An 18133-nucleotide genomic window follows, 5' to 3' on the forward strand; every position below is an offset into this window, starting at 1 on the left:
GTTCCACTATGTGGTACTTTGAGCAAGTGTCTTCTACTGTGTTTGACCCACACCACCTCTTGACAACCGGTGTTGGTTATTTATGTTCCTGTAACTGAGCAGTTCGGCATAAGAAACCAATAAGTACCGAGCATTAGAACAAATTAAAAATAAGAAGAATTGGGGTCGATTTCTTCGACTAAAACTTTAAGGCGGTGCCTTAGTATGGCTGCATTCTAATGACTGAAACACTCACTCACACACACACACACACACATATATATATATATATAAACTAGCAGTATAGCCCGGCATTGCTCGGGTTTGTTTTTTAAATTTCTATGAATAAAAGTATAGTGTGGCAATGCTCGAGTTTGCTCTGAATGTGCTGCAAATGTGTAATGCCGACTTCAATTGTTGCTATTGTTGGTTAATATTCCTTCTATTAACATTACGGAAGAAAAAATTACCCGTAGATTTAAAGCAAAATGAAGCTCAAGTTTCGAACTGCACTGAAAATCTATTAAGAAGTTGACACTGCAACAGTATTCATTAAGAAAAAGTACAGGAAAATCCAAAACGTTAGTCAGAACAGTTTGTGGTTACAAAAAAAAACAAAAATGCCTATTAGGCATTGTCGTGTGAAGCACGTTTAGGCAAAGTGATGTGGCAAAAGTATATCTTAAATGCGAAGAAATTTCAACAAGTAAAACATGAAAAGAGGTGATTTTAATTCTAACTACGTCAACATGCACCACATTTTTTAAATTTTACATGTCTCCGTTAGTTAACACCAAAAAATTCATTTAATAATTATTGAACAATTATTAAAAAAGAATGTCTCAGTTCGAAATCCATAAAAGAAGGTAAACAGTTCCTGTATAGTACCAAAGATAGATTTTTAGATTTTTAGTTAAGTTGGGATTTTTAAAAAAATTTAGGTAAAAAACTTACAAAGTGTAACGCTCACAGCAGCTATAATGTTATACAGCATACAAAGGTAGTGCAGTCCAAATGACTTAGCAAAATGTTCTGTCTTACGCTCTGATGCAATTAGTTTTTCTCACAAAAAATCGATTGAAATTGCTGAATTGTACTCAACGCTGTAGCAGTTGACGACCTTGAAAATTAGTGCATTCAAGCAGCGAACATTACTCCTCTGCATTGGATCAGCTGATCCATCGTTCGCTCAAAACAAATGACATCACAAAAAAAATTCTTTTCGACCCTTTTTATATATATGTTACGGAGATGTACTTGCATAGCAAGTGACCTGATCTTAGATCGTGTGCTGGAACGAAAACAATTGCAGCGTGAAAAGTGTTTATAAGCTATTTAAGAAACACACGAAAACCGTTAGATTCACTTCAACATTTAAATTTAATTTGCCAAAATATTTTCGTCACTTTGAGACCGCGAAATGTTCACTGATGCAGTACGGAATTTTGTCTAATGACTGAAACATGCATACACACACCACACACACACATATATATATATATATATATATATATATATATATATATATATATATATATATATAATTATATATATAAACTAGCAGTATGGCCCGGCGTTGCTCGGGTTTGTTTTTAATTCCTATGAATAAAAGTATAGTGTGGCGATGCTCGAGTTTGCTCTGAATGTGCTGCAAATGCGTAATGCCGACTTCAATAAGTCAAAGCGACGAAAATATTTTGGCAAATTAAATTTAAATGTTGAAGTGAATCTAACGGTTTTTGTGTTAGATTCACTTCTTATTTCTTTATTGCCCACAAGGGGCTAAACATAGAGGGGACAAACAAGGACAGACAAAGGGATTGAGTCAATTACATCAGCCCCAGTGCGTAACTGGTACTTAATTTATCGACCCCGAAAGGATGAAAGGCAAAGTCGACCTCGGCGGAATTTGAACTCAGAACGTAACGGCAGACGAAATACGGCTACGCATTTCGCCCGGTGTGCTAACGTTTCTGCCAGCTTGCCGCCTTAGTGTCGTATAATAATGTCAGATGAAAGATCAATTTGTAAACGTCTCTAGGGTTATAAGAAACAGCTACATTCTTGGGTCTAGGAATGTTTGCTTTGAACTCCACTTTGGAACTCTACATTGAATTATCCTCCAGGTCATGTTAGATAGCTTTTTATTATATTTTGCCATATCTTTTATAACATCTGTATACACACACACACACACACACACACACATATTATATATACATATATATATATATACATATACATATACATATATATATATATATATATATATATATATATATATATATATATATATATATATATATATATATATATATATAATATTAATTCGAGACAAAACCACTATTTTGCAAACTTCATAAATTAAAACAGATTAGGAGATCGAAAATCCACCTGACGAATGTCATTGAAGACATGAAACGATTGTAGTGGCAGTTTATTTCTTTATATTAAAAATTTTATGTATTGATTAAGTCTTTCCTTGTTTGTTTTGCAAAATAGTGGTTTTGTCTCGAATTAATATTATATAATATTTTACTATAAAATTGGATTTAATCCTAAATCTGATCTTTCCCTGTAAATTTGGATTTGATCCCTAATATTTATTATATATATATATATATATATAATATATATATATATATATATATATATATATATATATATATATATATATGTATGTATGTGTATGTATGTATGTATGTATGTATGTATGTATACAAAGAGAGAGAAAGAGAGAGATAGCAATAATAAGAATAATTCTTTGATAGAATTTATAAATATTCTAATGCATCGCTGCGCGCGTTTCCCTGAAAAGATGAAGCCATGAAGATGATCTGTCCGATGCGCTCGGATATTACGGACTGCACTGTAGTCGTCCCAGAAACACGGACTGTGATCTTAAGAGACATGTGACTTTTGGAAACGTGCGTAACGATACATTAAAATATATATAGATTCCATCCAAGGATTATTGTTATTAATGCTATATTTATCCTAAGGCGGCGAGGTGGCAGAAACGTTAGCACGCCGGGCGAAATGCGTAGCCGTATTTCGTCTGCCGTTACGTTCAGAGTTCAAATTCCGACGAGGTCGACTTTGCCTTTCATCCTTTCGGGTTCGATTAAATAAGTACCAGTTACGTACTGGGGTCGATGTAATCGACTTAATCTCTTTGTCTGTCCTTGTTTGTCCTCTCTGTGTTTAGCCCCTAGTGAGTAGTAAAGAAATAGGTATTTCGTCTGTCGTTACGTTCTGAGTTCAAATTCCGCCGTGGTCGACTTTGCCTTTCATCCTTTCGGGATCGATTAAATAAGTACCAGTTACGCACTGGGGTCGATATAATCGACTTAATACGTTTGTCTGTCCTTGTTTATCCCCACTGTGTGTATCCCTTTGTGGGTGGTAAAGAAATAGGTATTTCGTCTGTTGTTACGTTCTGAGTTCAAATTCCGCCAAGGTTGACTTTGCCTTTCATCCTTTCGGAGTCGATAAATTAAGTACCAGCGAAACACTGGGGTCGATGTAATCGACTATCCCCCTCCCCCAAATCTCAGGACTTGTGCCTATAATAGAAAGGATTATTATTATATTTATCCTACATTATATCGGTACAGCTTGATGCAACCCCTCAAAACTAGTTCACCAGTCAGCATCATTAGACTGTGGCCGGCATAATGGAATGGAAGCTTTATTTGCATATTCAAAACGTTTCCCGTACCCGTAAACAAATATATATACATACATACATACATACATACATACATACATACATACATACATACATACATACATACATACATACATACTACATACATACATACATATATACATATATATATATATATATATATATATATATATATATATATATATATATATATATATATATATATATATATATATATATATTATATATATATATATATATATATTATATATTATATATATACTATAATTCGAAGTTACGAAAGGTAGCGAAAAGATCGCAACCGGATAAAAAAACGTCAATAGAAAATTCCAAAATGCAAATCATTCATTTTTTTTATCACACAATTAATTATGCATTCGGTTCAGTTCTCTTCGTATTGCTTTTTCATTTGGAGGGCGTCATGGTCTAGGTGTGGTCTCACAGTAGAAAATTTCGTATTTTTACATTGTATTTATTTGTCAGTGCTCTACTTTCCTTCTACTTGCTCCACTCCTTAGATCGACTCTTAAAACGAAAGAAAAGATATTAATACGAGTCTTACGTCAAATCATTGCTGAAACAGGATTGGACAATTGAAGTTGTTATTCATTCTTACTTCAACTCCAGTCGCATATTAATTCAGTTATACAGATTATTTACACCTATCGGATTGTATAGACTACCTTGTCTTTGATTTACTTGTTGCTTAACCTTAGAAAAGAAAACCTGTTTGGGTGAGTACAAAGTATAAATATATACATACACTACACACATATACACCTCATACATGCACACACATACACATGCATCGACACTCACACACTCGCATGCATACACACGCACATATATATTTATATTACGCAAATATATTTATATATTATTTGTGTGTGTGTGTGTGTGTGTGTGTGTGTGTGTGTGTGTGTGTATGCGTGTGTGTGTTCTTAATTGCTCGGCCCTGGTTAAATAATCTTTCTCTCTCTCTCTCTCTCTCTCCTGTCAACTGGATCACCACACCTCCTTTCGTCGGATGCTCTGACTTCCGATTTTTCGAGTGGAAATCCTGTGTCTTCAAGTATTTGAGAGGCCCACTTCTTAAACGACCTTTCATGTGGTCTGGGGTTTAGTCTTAGCGGAAAGCCTTACTTTTTCTCGTTACTAAGTAGCCTTCCAGTCAAACTATTTTAGTCTCTTCTTTCTTATGACTTCGATATTAGTGTATATCAAATGAAAAGTTTTTTCTTATGACAGTAATCCTACATCTATTGCATAATAATAACCCTAATGTGAACCGAAAACACCAATTTTCAAAAACTTCTAGTCTGGGAGTAACTTCATATGTTAAGGTCCGTGTTTCTGGGACGTAGATAGAGATGTGGAGAATAAGAGCATTTTACAGCTTGACATTTTAGTTGCGGGTTGATATCATACCTGTAAGTCTTCTAAACTCAGTACATGCTAGAGAGACCCGTCCTCTCCCTTCTGTACCATTTCATGCTATGCTACCGATAAACATATACGCTGTAATGTATTCCACTTCGGAACTATTCAACATGGTATATTTCCTTACTAGATGACAGGATAGTAGATAATAGAGTTATACTGTTGGCATATCTACTGTGTATGGAGAAAGTGTTAGTGAGTACCAGACCTGTGTCCAAGATTTTCGCTTCATTCATGACGAATTCCAGGAAGATGTTGGAAAAGGACAGAACAGCGCTGGCAGCTTTGTCTCAAGGTCTCAGTATATTTCAAACCCACCCTTCAGGATCACGACACACTCCTCGTGTCATGAGCCCTAGGGTAATACTCTTCCTGAACGGTACACCATCCGCCCCGAGGTAACTTCCCAGCTATTGCTGGAACTCGTTTACAGTTGAGTGAACTGGAGCAACGTGAAATAAAATATTTCACTCAAGAACACAATTCACTGTTCGGGTGGGGTTTCGATTAACCGCTGGACCACGCTCCTTCACCTGTTGTTTCATAGCACCTCAATAACTTGCGCTATTGCTGACATCATTTCCATTGGGGCTTCCTCCAGATCACGTTGAACTTTGTTTTATTATTGATGAATTTGAAATACAGGGTCACTTGAGTTCCTTTTGCTTTTTCAGTTATCATTCTGAACATAAAAGTGTAATTAAGCCAGGTGTAAAATCAAACTGACTTCTACTGCAACCCCTTCGGTTTTACTTTTCATTCTAACAAAGAAGATTCTACCAAACACTTTTCCTGGTATTAATAAGAGAGAAATAACTATTGTTTTCCGAATTTTTGCTTATCATTCTACTTGTAGAGTGGTGTTACCGGCATACGGGTTTAATCTTTTAGTATTTCGTTACCTTTTTAATTTCTTCTTTCGTTATTTCTGCATGAATATCCAGACCACGTGGGCCATACAGAAATTTTGATGTTGCTTCTGAATTATATGGAAATTCAATGTTTTCTGAAATAAATTTTCCCAATATTGAAGTATCCCAGTTATATTTGTTTGTATGTTACAATAATTATTTTAGAATGCACTGTATGTTTTCTATTCCTCATTCTATTGACTGATTGGAAATTATTGTTCTTAATGTCAGCCTCAGGTAATTCAGTTTTGTCTTGTAGGTTTCTGTATTTTAACTTGTTTTCACTCAATTTGTTTAGTTTGTGACGATAAAAATTTGTTGTTATAATTGCATGTTGTAGGATGTGAAAGATGAACAATGCATGAAGTTTTAAGGAAATATTTATTTACCGTTACATTACAATACCTTGCCTCGACAGGCAGGTTATGATAAAACCAAAAGCATGCGAATGATGTTGTAAGAGAACAGAATTAGAGCTAGTGAGAGTTGTAGGGTTGTGGAACGTTGTTTCACAGTTGCTGACTGTAACCTTCATTTCTCCCTCTGAACAAGGTTTTAGCTGGTCAGCCAGACTTCGTTCTCACTGAGTTGTCACCGAGTGACTGAACTATCTTTTTGCTTGGGGTTTATGCTTTTATAACTATCCAGAAGGAGAGACATATTGTTGAGAACAATGGACTTCGTTGGTTGTATTATGATATCTCTATTCTAGCTTTTGGTGAAGTAGAAGAGGTTAGAAAGGGTCAAGTGGTGAAGACATTATTTAGGCCTAGATAAAGACATCTGGAAAATGTAAAACTGCTGTCAGAGAAAAATCATTGTTCCACTGTGAGAAAAGTTCTGTTGCAGTGTTAATTTAAATTTGGCTATGGTGGATCAAATCCACTTCATACTTGCAAGATCCACTACAAGTTCTATGTATTTTCGATTTTGGCGATTTTCTTTATTTACATACGCGCGCGCGTGTGTGTGTATAACTGGGCTTTAACCAACTTTTAAGCAATATCTCTCAATTTGAAATAATAACCCTCAAAATCTACATGTCTTTACCAATAAATAAATCTATTTATTCCGATCGGATAGAATTCTGAAGTTCTTGAAATTTGCTGAATTCTTCAAAGACGCTCCAAACTGTTACTTGATTGTTTGAATGCCTGCTTTTGAAGGAGGTTTAATGTTTAAAACAAAAGTCTTAGAGAGAAATCTGGGGAGTAAATTAATGAATTCAATTTCCGACGAGTCATTTGCATGACACATGTTCAGGTATTATCATAGAAAAGAACTGATCCATTAAGACTGACCAACGCTAGACTCATAAAACTTCACTCACCAATAACGCATCGACCAGCATTCTATTTGTTTTACTTATTTTCTGGGGGGTTTCTTTTTACCGTTTCTTTAACAGACACTGCTTTTGCGATCGATCAAACTGCATATCAATAGACTATGCTCAACTAATTTTTTCTATATTACACTATCTCCAGTTCCTTTTTTTACACCCTGTTTTTTTTTTTTCTTAGTCGCACCGATCTACAGAAGGTCGAGCTGGACATCAACTTATCGATTTCACCAGATTAAGAAGGCATACAAAAACCACGTGTTTTACACTATCTTCACAGAAATATATATATGTATATATAGGCGCAGGAGTGGTTGTGTGGTATGTAGCTTGCTTACCAACCACATGGTTCCGGCTTCAGTCCCACGGCGTAGCACCTTGGGCAAGTGTCTTGTACTTTAGCCTCGGGCCGACCAAAGCCTTGTGAGTGGATTTGGTAGACGGAAACTGAAAGAAGCCCGTCGTATATATGTATATGTATATATATGTGTGTGTGTGTTTGTGTGTCTGTATTTGTCGCCCCACCTCAATATCGCTTGACAACCGATGCTGGTATGTTTAAGTCCCCGTAACTAGCGGTTCGACAAAAAGAGACCGACAGAATATGTACTAGGCTTACAAAGAATAAGTCCTGGGGTCGATTTCCTCGACTAAAGGCAGTGCTCCAGCATGGCCACAGTCAAATGACTGAAACAAGTAAAAGAGTAAAAGAAAGTATATATATATATATATATCCATAAACTGAAAACAGACAGACAGAATTCAGTGGTTACAGTCAAGCAAGCGAAATCTCCAAGTTGTTCCGAAACCGGGACCCAAAAGTTCACCGAAAAGAGTTGTTTTTTTTTAATATCATCTAGGACCATATCCCACTCATATCTGAAAATGTCATTTATTTGAAACCTGAGTTGAAAATAAGATAAAATGAGACTTTTGTTGGGTTTATTATATTTATTTGATTAGAGACATTATCTTTCGTGCTGATGTTTAATGAATTCCGTGATTAGATAAAAAACAAAAAAACATTAGTTCTATGGTTATTGCTAAAGCAGCGTCACCTTAGTATAAACATATATATTCTCATCAACAGCTCCTTATAATGAAAAAGTGTAATACCTATAACAAAGTCAGTTCATGTGATTTATGCACAAGAATTCTTTCTAATTCTTTCTAATTTTGACATAAAACCAGCAGCTTCAAGTAGAAAGGAAAATCGCTTACAACGACTCCAGTACTTGACTGGTACATAATTTTATCGACCTCAAAAGGATGTAAGGCAAAGTGGACCTCGGTGGGAATTGAGCTCTGAACGTAAGGAACCGGAAGAAATGCTGCTTAGCATTTTGTCCACCACGCTAGCAATTCTACCAGCCATCCGTCTTGGCTATGTGCAAGAATAACAATGCAGTGTGAACGTGTTTAAATTACACAAACATACATAAATCCACTCTGATCATAAGATATCTCTTAAAGCTGGGTTTCTCAACATTTTTTTTTTTATCTATGGACCCTTTTGATTACTATTCTCTTTTGGTGGAACTCCATAGCTATTCGATGTTTAAAAACTAGTTTTCTAGATACTTCTTTCAAAATTTCTATTTTGTTATTCACACATTAATATGCGTAGGCTGAATTGTGTAAAGCATTAAAGAAAGAAGCCTGTCTGTCTCTTGCAATAGAGACATTTAAATCAAAACTTTATATGGACTTTTATAATACTTTTATAGATCCCAATTTTTTATTTTGCTTGCGTGGACCCCCACCCAACTCTTGTATAGACCCTGGTTGAGAACAACTGTTTTAAACACAGAAAAAAAACGCTAATATAATATCAAAGTGAAGGGATTGTACATGAAAAGGTTAAGTCACATTGAAAAAATGTATGTCTAAGAAAGTTACTGCTCTGTTTTTGAATAAGGATTCAGTTGATAACTTTAAAGTACTCAAATAATCTCTATTCAGTTGGCATTGCTTCATTTTTTACAACTTAACAGCCAAGAACGAGGAATGAAATGATTGGAGTATTCCTTCCGTGCTTCATCTCCTTCTTTCCTTCCTTCCTTCCCTCCTTCCTTCCCTTCTTTCTTCTTTCCTTATTTTCTTCCTTCCTTCCTATCCTTTGACTATGTGGTCGTTGGAGCATTCGTTGATGACATCACAGCCAGATTTTGCCACTTCTCTCGGTCTTCTGCTACCCTCTGTGATTCGGCGGAACTGAGATCTGTCTACTTTTTCAAGATTAACCCGACCGGGCGACAACCGATCTGATGTGTGTTCTTTTGCTAGTTGTCATCATCATGAATGTATCATGGGAAAGTTAGCTTGGCAGCGCTCACTCCTCTCCAAGCTGTTAGCCACAACCGTATAACTCTACCTGAGACACGCCTTGGTCCTAAACATTAAGCAGCTGACCTGAGCAGATTCCTTCCTCTGGAAGCCTAACCCGGAATCTTTCGCCTACTAGCGCAGTGTTAATACACCATCCCCTCACTTGTTTTAGCCCACCAGCTGAAGTAAGATACCGAAGTGTGGCACTGGGAACTATCTAATGAGAAGTTAAGAATTGAACGAGGACCAGTGATGCCCGTCTACCTGACCATCCCTGACAAATGCAGCCGCCACACCCCAAAGGCACTACCTCTATTCAGAATTCCTTACACCCCATTAGAGTATTAGCTGGTACCATTAGAGTATTATCATTCCTAAAACTATGTTAATATCGGCTGTTTGGAGTTGGTTATTAACTCCGGTAGGTATTTGCAATTAGATCACTCAAGCCAGAGATGCCTCGCTGGATGTGGATGTAGCTAGCGAGTGACATTTTCCATAAAGCTTTGATGAAGTTATGAAACAAATGGAAAAGTATTTGGAATGAAAATTGTCAGATCTAGAAATGGAAGATTAACAAGAAACTCTTCCTTGGGCATCATGACACAATACTTGATACCATCTTACGGGAAACTACTAGCATGTGTGATTTGTTTGAAGAATACTACTTCAGGAAATCTGTATTTCGATTCATAGTGGCACTGTTGGCAGAAAATTTTGGCAGAAAATGAGCTATTACAAAAAACAACAAAAAATCGTCATTAATATCTTACTCATCTTAGAGATTTTTCAACGAAAATTCTACATTTACTTGAATCGAATTTTAGAAGAAAAAACGAACTTTGAGAATTGCTGAATTTACAAAATAACAAAATTTTTTGAGATATTTTCAAATGTTTATGTTAATTTGAGAATACTGTCCACAGTTCCAGTTTCAGTAGCATCAGCAGATATTTTAGCTCAAACATATCAAAAAGATTTTTAAGTTCGACTTATAGATTTAGCGAGATTAAACATCGAATCAAGAATTGCTAGACTTTGATATGAGTTAGAAATCTTTAATTAGGTAGAAATATTTGATTAAGAATTTCTTAAAGAAAAATAACAACCAGAATATCTTATTTCATTACCTGATTATGATTATCAGTTGTATTGTTATCTGATGATTCTGACTCACAGTAATGAGGCAATTACGAAGGTTTACTAATGGTCATATACAGACAGCTTGAGTTTAGTCATGTTCAATTATACTTTCAAAGTCACACATCAACAGCTGTTGACTTTGTCCATATTTGAGCATAACCGTATTTTTCTACTAAGAAGAAAAAACTATGACTTAATGTCTTGTGTTATATCATTATTTTTGTAGATAGCACTTTACTGAGAGTTTAAGATATGTTTTCACATTAAATCTTTAGAGATGACCACCACCTCTCATTTCGGTGTCTCGAAAGTAGTTTCGCTCCGAGTCGCAAAATTTTTCTGAGTCCTTCCTAAGGAATTGGCGTCAATTGCTATTCAGTGATTGTGATACAACTTCAAAAGGTGAAGTTAATTTAAATAATGTTTACTTTATACGTATTAGATAAGCCATAATTGAAATTTTATCATGTTTTGTATATGTCTAGGTCCCTAGGCTGCAGGAGATAAGGTTAAACATTTCAACTGAGCTGTACATTTTGTCCTCATTGTCTTCGTTAGTGTGTGAGAGTCTGTGTGTGTATGTGCACATATGTATGTGTATAGTCTAATGAAAATGAACTTTATCTAGTCCACAACATACACACACATACATACACACTCGCACGTACACTCCTGAAAACTTACATTTCAGACGGCACATGTTTCCCTCGTATAAGCAATATTCATTATACGTATATATATACACACATAAATTCCCCCCCAAAAATCTGCTTTGGCCACACCTGAAAACCTATAATTCGAACACCACATGCTCTCCATTGAATAATAAAATTCTACATATCGTAATATATACACTCCCAAATATTTTAACCATACCAATCAGTTTGATATTCACACATCAATGAACATATGATTACGAACACAAACATACATACGCAGGCGAACACTCCCTAAATAATTGTACCCATTAAAATAGCCATACCAAAATCATTCGGTCTTAACACACCTTTTACAGCAGAGTCATCTTTAATAATTAATAAGGATCCAAAACAGTAATGCATATATTCTTCTTAATTCGTGCTGGTAGATTGAAATATATTTATGGTGACCATATACATCCTTAGTTAGTTTAACAATCAAACTTAGTCACATGCATATATCCTTTACAAACGCAATACGATGAAAATAACACATAAAAAAAATGCTCTTCTTGTGTAATAAATCTAGAATGAGTAAGCAAATAAACACCATAAAAAAAAAATAGTCCAACAATAACCAATCAATGAATGAGGTAGAAAAATAACGACCTATCAGCGAACAGAAAATTTGTTTTACATGTATTGCGCATTTCTCTTTCGTTCGAAACAATTCAACGTTTGCGCGCACGCGCGTATGGGTATGTGTGTATGTGTGTGTGCGTGCGTGTGTGTGTGTGGATGGGTGTGTAGATAGATAGATAGATAGATAGATAGATAGATAGATAGATAGATAGATAGATAGATAGATAGATAGATAGATAGATAGATATGTTTCTTTATTAGTTACGTATATGTATACACACATAAATTCCCCCAAAAATCTGCTTTGGCCACACAGAGGAGACAGATTACAAAGTAGAGCTTTTCTTTTTGGGGAGAAAAAAAAGGTAGGGGTAGGTTTTCGATTAAAAGGTATCGTAAAAAAAACGATCAATAGGGATCGTGTATCACAGAAATGTCAAGGTGTAAAGTGTAAAGGGGGAAACAGATAAGGTTTATCTGTGGAAAGAAAAGCCTACGGAAAAGACCACGGTAACCTCGGTCAATAATGTCACATGTTAACACATTTATTTGCAAGTAAATAACTCTGTTTTAAATTTTTCCAGTAAAATCGTAAGAGCATTATACGAAATACCTTGCGGTTTTTTTCTGGCTTGTTATGTTTTGAGTTCGAAGCACAAAGGTCAACTTATTCTTTCATTAACTAGCTCACGACCTTCAGAAGTTCTGACCTTGTGCCTAAATTATAATTCATCCCACTAAGACTTTGTCTTCCATCCCTCTGATAGTCGAAAAAAAAGATACAAGTTAGATATTGGACTCAATGTAATAGACTAACCCCATCCCTCAAAATTACTAGCCATGTGCCTAAATCAGAACCAGTTATCTCAGTTCAACTACTGAGGTCGACGTGCCCCTCATCCCTTTGGGGTAAATAAAGTCCAAGTCAAATACTGCGGACGATGGTATTGATTATTAGCCTCCCCTAAAATTGTTTGGTAGTGATGGTAAACGAAGGTGTGAAGCAGAAGCAGATAGAAAGATAGACCCAAAGTTTGTACAACTGTGTATAGATAAATATATTAGTCAATCAAATTCCAATAGAGTCTTATTTTCACATTTTATTTTTGTATGTCTTATGATTTTGCAATTTTAGATCTAACAATAGCACAAGTAAAACAAGTACTTTTATGCTTTGAGCAATCTTCAGATTTATGTAGTAGCAGCACTAAAAGGCAGTTGTGCTTCACAAATGACAGAGGCGCGTGTGTTTGTGTGAGTGTGTGTGTGCCTGTCTGTGTCTGTGTGAATATATATGTGTGTGTATGCATGCATGTATGTATATACATATGCATATGCATACGTGTATATATATATATATATATATATATATATATTATATATATATATATATATATATATTATATATATATATATGTAAGTATGTATGTATGTGCGTGTGTGTGTATATATATATATATATATATATATATATATGAGAAAATAGTCTGCCCTGTTGATAATTTTTTAACCGGTCTCTGTTGATGAAAATACCGTAGAAACCAGACTTTGATGCAATTAAACCACATATTCTTTGATATTTTACAATAAATATATTTTATTTATAATCCTTAACCAGTGTCATTGTTTTGTTTTGTTTTCTCTTTGTGTCTATTTATGTTTTATAATAGACCAGTCTGAAAAAAAGAGAAAATTTAAATTATTTAGTTCTAATTAACTTTTAAAAACGTTTTTTTTTTTTATTATGGGTTCATGGTTACAAATTTGAGGAAGAATATTTCCTAGTGCCACCATTGACCCCGGTGACAGATAATTATTTTATTGACACCAAAAGTATGATAGAAAACTACATTCTGTACTGAATAAGAGCCCAAAAATTTTGCAAGTTATCTTATCCGATGCTGTACCGACTCTGCTTCCTATCAAGCTTAGTAACCCATGAAATAATAAAAACAAATCTTAAAATCCTTCCAATAACAACAAAAAAATTAACGATGAATTAAAATTAATTCTTGAATTTACAAGTAACTCTTAAAATATTAATCTATAATCTGAATTCTTTGAATGATTAATTTAAAATGGAGAAATTCCACATTTTATAAAGTTTCTTATTCCTACTTTCGTGCCTAAATAGATTTTCATTAAGTTGTTTCTGTGAGTTATCGATTTCGATTATGTCTTCGATTCCGTGCTTCGGTTATGGGTGTAACACACGAACACACGCATGCCAAGACCACCAGAATAATATCACATTATAGACGTGATTCTGCTTATCACCAAATGAGTTCAAGTGTTGAATAACCTTAGCTATGAAATGACAACGAATGCATAATTAGAAATCGTTTACGTTACGAAATAATGTTAATGAAGATTTATTTATAAATTCATGAATGAAAAGAGAAATAGCATTTGTAAAACATGTAATTTCCAGGAGTCTTGTGAGTATGAGTGAACCAATGAAGTTTGATTTCAGGTATAATGCAGAATTTTTAATGATCCATCTGTACTGAAGCCCAGACTATATCATTATCCCACATGCCTTGTCCCTGTAACGCAGTGGATAGCGCGCTGGACCTCTTCTAATCCAGAGGTCATGAGTTCGAATCCCACCGGGAATGATTAGATCTTAACATTTTTTAGCCCCTTGTGGGCAATAAAGAAATATATATCATTATCTCACTTTACAAAAAAAAAAATGAAAAGAACCTTGTACCTAGCGGAAAGAAATCCTTGCCTGCATTGTTTTGGTGTCAAAACCGTCATTATTAGCCTCATTTAAGAAGTAACAGGTATGCTAGAGTCCAGAGTTCTTTCGTTTAGATCATCATTCAATCCATATCATGTAATGATGTCTGATTTTTGTTGAAGTTGTCTGGATGCACGAGTGCATTCGGCAAATTATATAGCATACTTTCTTCATTGCTGACATCCGTACTACAGGTGTTGTGTATATAGTGTGTGATTCTTGGGTTCATCCTCATTGTGTTTTATTGCTATCAATCTTGCTATCATTGTTACCATCATCACCACAATCATCACCATTATCATCAACAACATGATCAGCAACAACAATAACTTTCTCTGCGTAATTGTTGTCGTTACGGATAGTGACCTGTATTTTTATTCTTTTATATTCCAGATTTGTGGAGAGTAGAAACAGTTTCTCTATGTGCACGGTATGAAACCATTGTACCAATTCTTTACGCTATTGAAAAAGCACATTTTGCTCAGAAGACGTCAACCAGTAAGTCACACACTTTATTCAGTTCCCATTATTAAAGTACTGCTTATGTTCTGAGTTCAGATTCCACTGCGACCTATTTTGCTTTGCCTCTTTCCGGGTTTGATTAACTATATACCATTCTAGTACTGAAGATGATTTAAGTTACTCAATTCTACTACTAAAATTTTGGTCTTATGCCCAAGTTAGTAATTCTTATGGCTTAGTAAAACCGTAAGAGCGTTATACGAAATACCTTGCGGTTTTCTTTTTCTGGCTTGTTATGTTTTGAGTTCGAAGCACAAAGGTCAACTTATTCTTTCATTAACTAGCTCACGACCTTCAGAAGTTCTGACCTTGTGCCTAAATTATAATTCATCCCACTAAGACTTTGTCTTCCATCCCTCTGATAGTCGAAAAAAAAGATACAAGTTAGATATTGGACTCAATGTAATAGACTAACCCCATCCCTCAAAATTACTAGCCATGTGCCTAAATCAGAACCAGTTATCTCAGTTCAACTACTGAGGTCGACGTGCCCCTCATCCCTTTGGGGTAAATAAAGTCCAAGTCAAATACTGCGGACGATGGTATTGATTATTACCCTCCCCTAAAATTCTTTGGTGGTGATGGTAAAAGAAGGTGAGAAGCAGAAGCTACAGAAAAGGCTGAATAAAGAGTTTCATATTGGCCAAACCCCCATTGATTTTTCAAGTTTCACTTGGAAAGGAGAAGAAAATAATGGTAGAGTAGGAGGTGATGGTTGGAGAGGGAAAACGGATGCAGAGAAGGACATGCTGTGTCCAGTAAATTCATTTGATTATTGGGTGGGAGTGAGGAACATGGTTTGAGCGAGTATGCCTACTCTGGGCAATATGCTTGTAGGTAACGAAATAGCAACTGTATTAATAATTTTAGAGACAAAATCATCATCATCATCATCATCATCGTCATCATCATGTTTTCAGCTGTTCCTAAGAGTTTCTGTTGTTGTAGCCATGGGCTTTTGTGGTGGAGAACTGTAGAAGTAAACTGTACCTAACAGTCTAAAACAGAAATTTTTCAGAATCGGTCTAATTCCTTGTGCTTTTCCTGTAATCACCAAAAATATGGCTTATGAACATGTGCAAGAAATTTCAATATGAATATAATTATCCAGGCTTAAACATGCTACTTTCCCTATTTTAAAGAATCAAAATTTTTTTCGAATTCCACCAAAAGCTTTCCTACCGTTACCATCCAAACTTTTTCTTTTAAAGGAATCTTTAATCATGTTGAATATTCTCTTTTAACACATGCCTTGTTGGGAGAATCCATCACAGTTCCAGAAAAAGCGATTTTGTCACATGTTGACATCGAACATGAAAAAAGGGACTTCAATCTTGCTAAAAGCAGACGACATTATGCCTATTTAAAATGACAACAACTGTATATACTATCAAACAGTTGCTACTCTCAATAAACATGCTCAGCCTGTAGATGGGTCTCAATAGATATAAGAGAAACACAACTAGATGACTCAATTATAATATTGTGATTATGAAATCTCGTTTAAGTATGCAATCCCCAACTCGACATAGTTTTGGTCCATGGATATGATGTTACACTTAGTGATGGTGGCATTTTTTAAATTCTTATCTTTTACTCCTTTCAGTTATTGGTATGTGGGCATGCTGAGGCACCGTCTTGAGTGGGGGGGGGGTATTCGAATAAATCAACCTCAGAATGCTTTTTTAAAGCCTGGTATTTATTATATCAGTTTCTTTTGCTAAACCACAAGCTTACGTGGATGTAAACAAACCAACAATAGTTATCAAGTTGTGGGACAACACAAAGATCAACACACATATCTGTATATCTATCTATTAATCTATCTATTTATTTATCTATCTATCAATCTATTTATCTATCTACATATATATATATAATAAGTAGTAAATTATATATAGTATATATATGTATGTATATATATATATATTATATATATATATATATATATATATTATATATATATATATATATATATATATATATATATATATATATATATATACATGCACATATGGGTATAGGACGTTACCAACCGGTCAAACAACATGAAGTATGTAAACAACGAGAAATATGGAAAACAGGACGAGTAAACACAAACAAATGACCCTTCATCAGTTGTTGGCTGTCTATCAACTCCTCATTTCGAGCATTCAACGACAATATGAGTCATCAAAGACAGTTGCTAGAATTTATGGGAGCAACTGCCTTTGAAGACTCAAACTGCCGTTGAATGCTCGAAATGAGGAGTTGATAGACAGCCAACAACTGATGAAGGGTCATTTGTTTGTGTTTACTTATCCTGTTTTCCATTTTTCTCGTTGTTTACGTATTTAACTCGTTTGTTGACATATTTCGTGCTGTTTGAACAGTTGTTGACGTCCTGTACCCATATATGCATGTGTGTGTATATATATATATATTATATATTATATATATATATATATATATATATATATTATATATATATATATATATATATATATAATTAGGCAAATACCTAATCATATAACAAGAACTGATACCTACCTCATTGTGTTCAGCCATTGATAAATTTATCGCCTGTGAATATGAAATTCCTCTTCGTTTCTCTGGAAACTTACATCTACACCATTGGAAATTGTGCATCTATACAAAGGATTAATTCACCCTCTCTGTAATGCTAATAAGCAGGAATTGAGACCCACCTCGTTGTGATTAACAATGGATAAATTTGCCTTCTGTGAGTATGTAATCCCTCATCATATCTCTGGA

At 34.8% G+C, this 18133-nt stretch overlaps 1 protein-coding gene across 2 annotated transcripts in view; it reads left to right on the forward strand.

Annotated features, from left to right (window-relative positions):
• The window catches only part of LOC115214454, a 365440-nt gene that overhangs the window by 81012 nt on the left and 266295 nt on the right, over positions 1 to 18133 (forward strand). Inside the window, exons 1-2 of one of the 2 annotated variants that reach the window (XM_029783655.2) lie at positions 4246 to 4404; positions 15251 to 15355. In XM_029783655.2, coding sequence (XP_029639515.1) covers positions 15290 to 15355 — 66 coding nt within the window. In that variant the 5' untranslated portion in view covers positions 4246 to 4404; positions 15251 to 15289. Of the gene's footprint in view, positions 1 to 4245; positions 4405 to 15250; positions 15356 to 18133 lie in introns of those variants that run through there. The other variant, XM_029783667.2, reaches the window with a different exon arrangement.

The sequence above is a fragment of the Octopus sinensis genome, linkage group LG1, assembly GCF_006345805.1.
Source record: "Octopus sinensis linkage group LG1, ASM634580v1, whole genome shotgun sequence".
Lineage (NCBI taxonomy): Eukaryota > Metazoa > Mollusca > Cephalopoda > Octopoda > Octopodidae > Octopus > Octopus sinensis.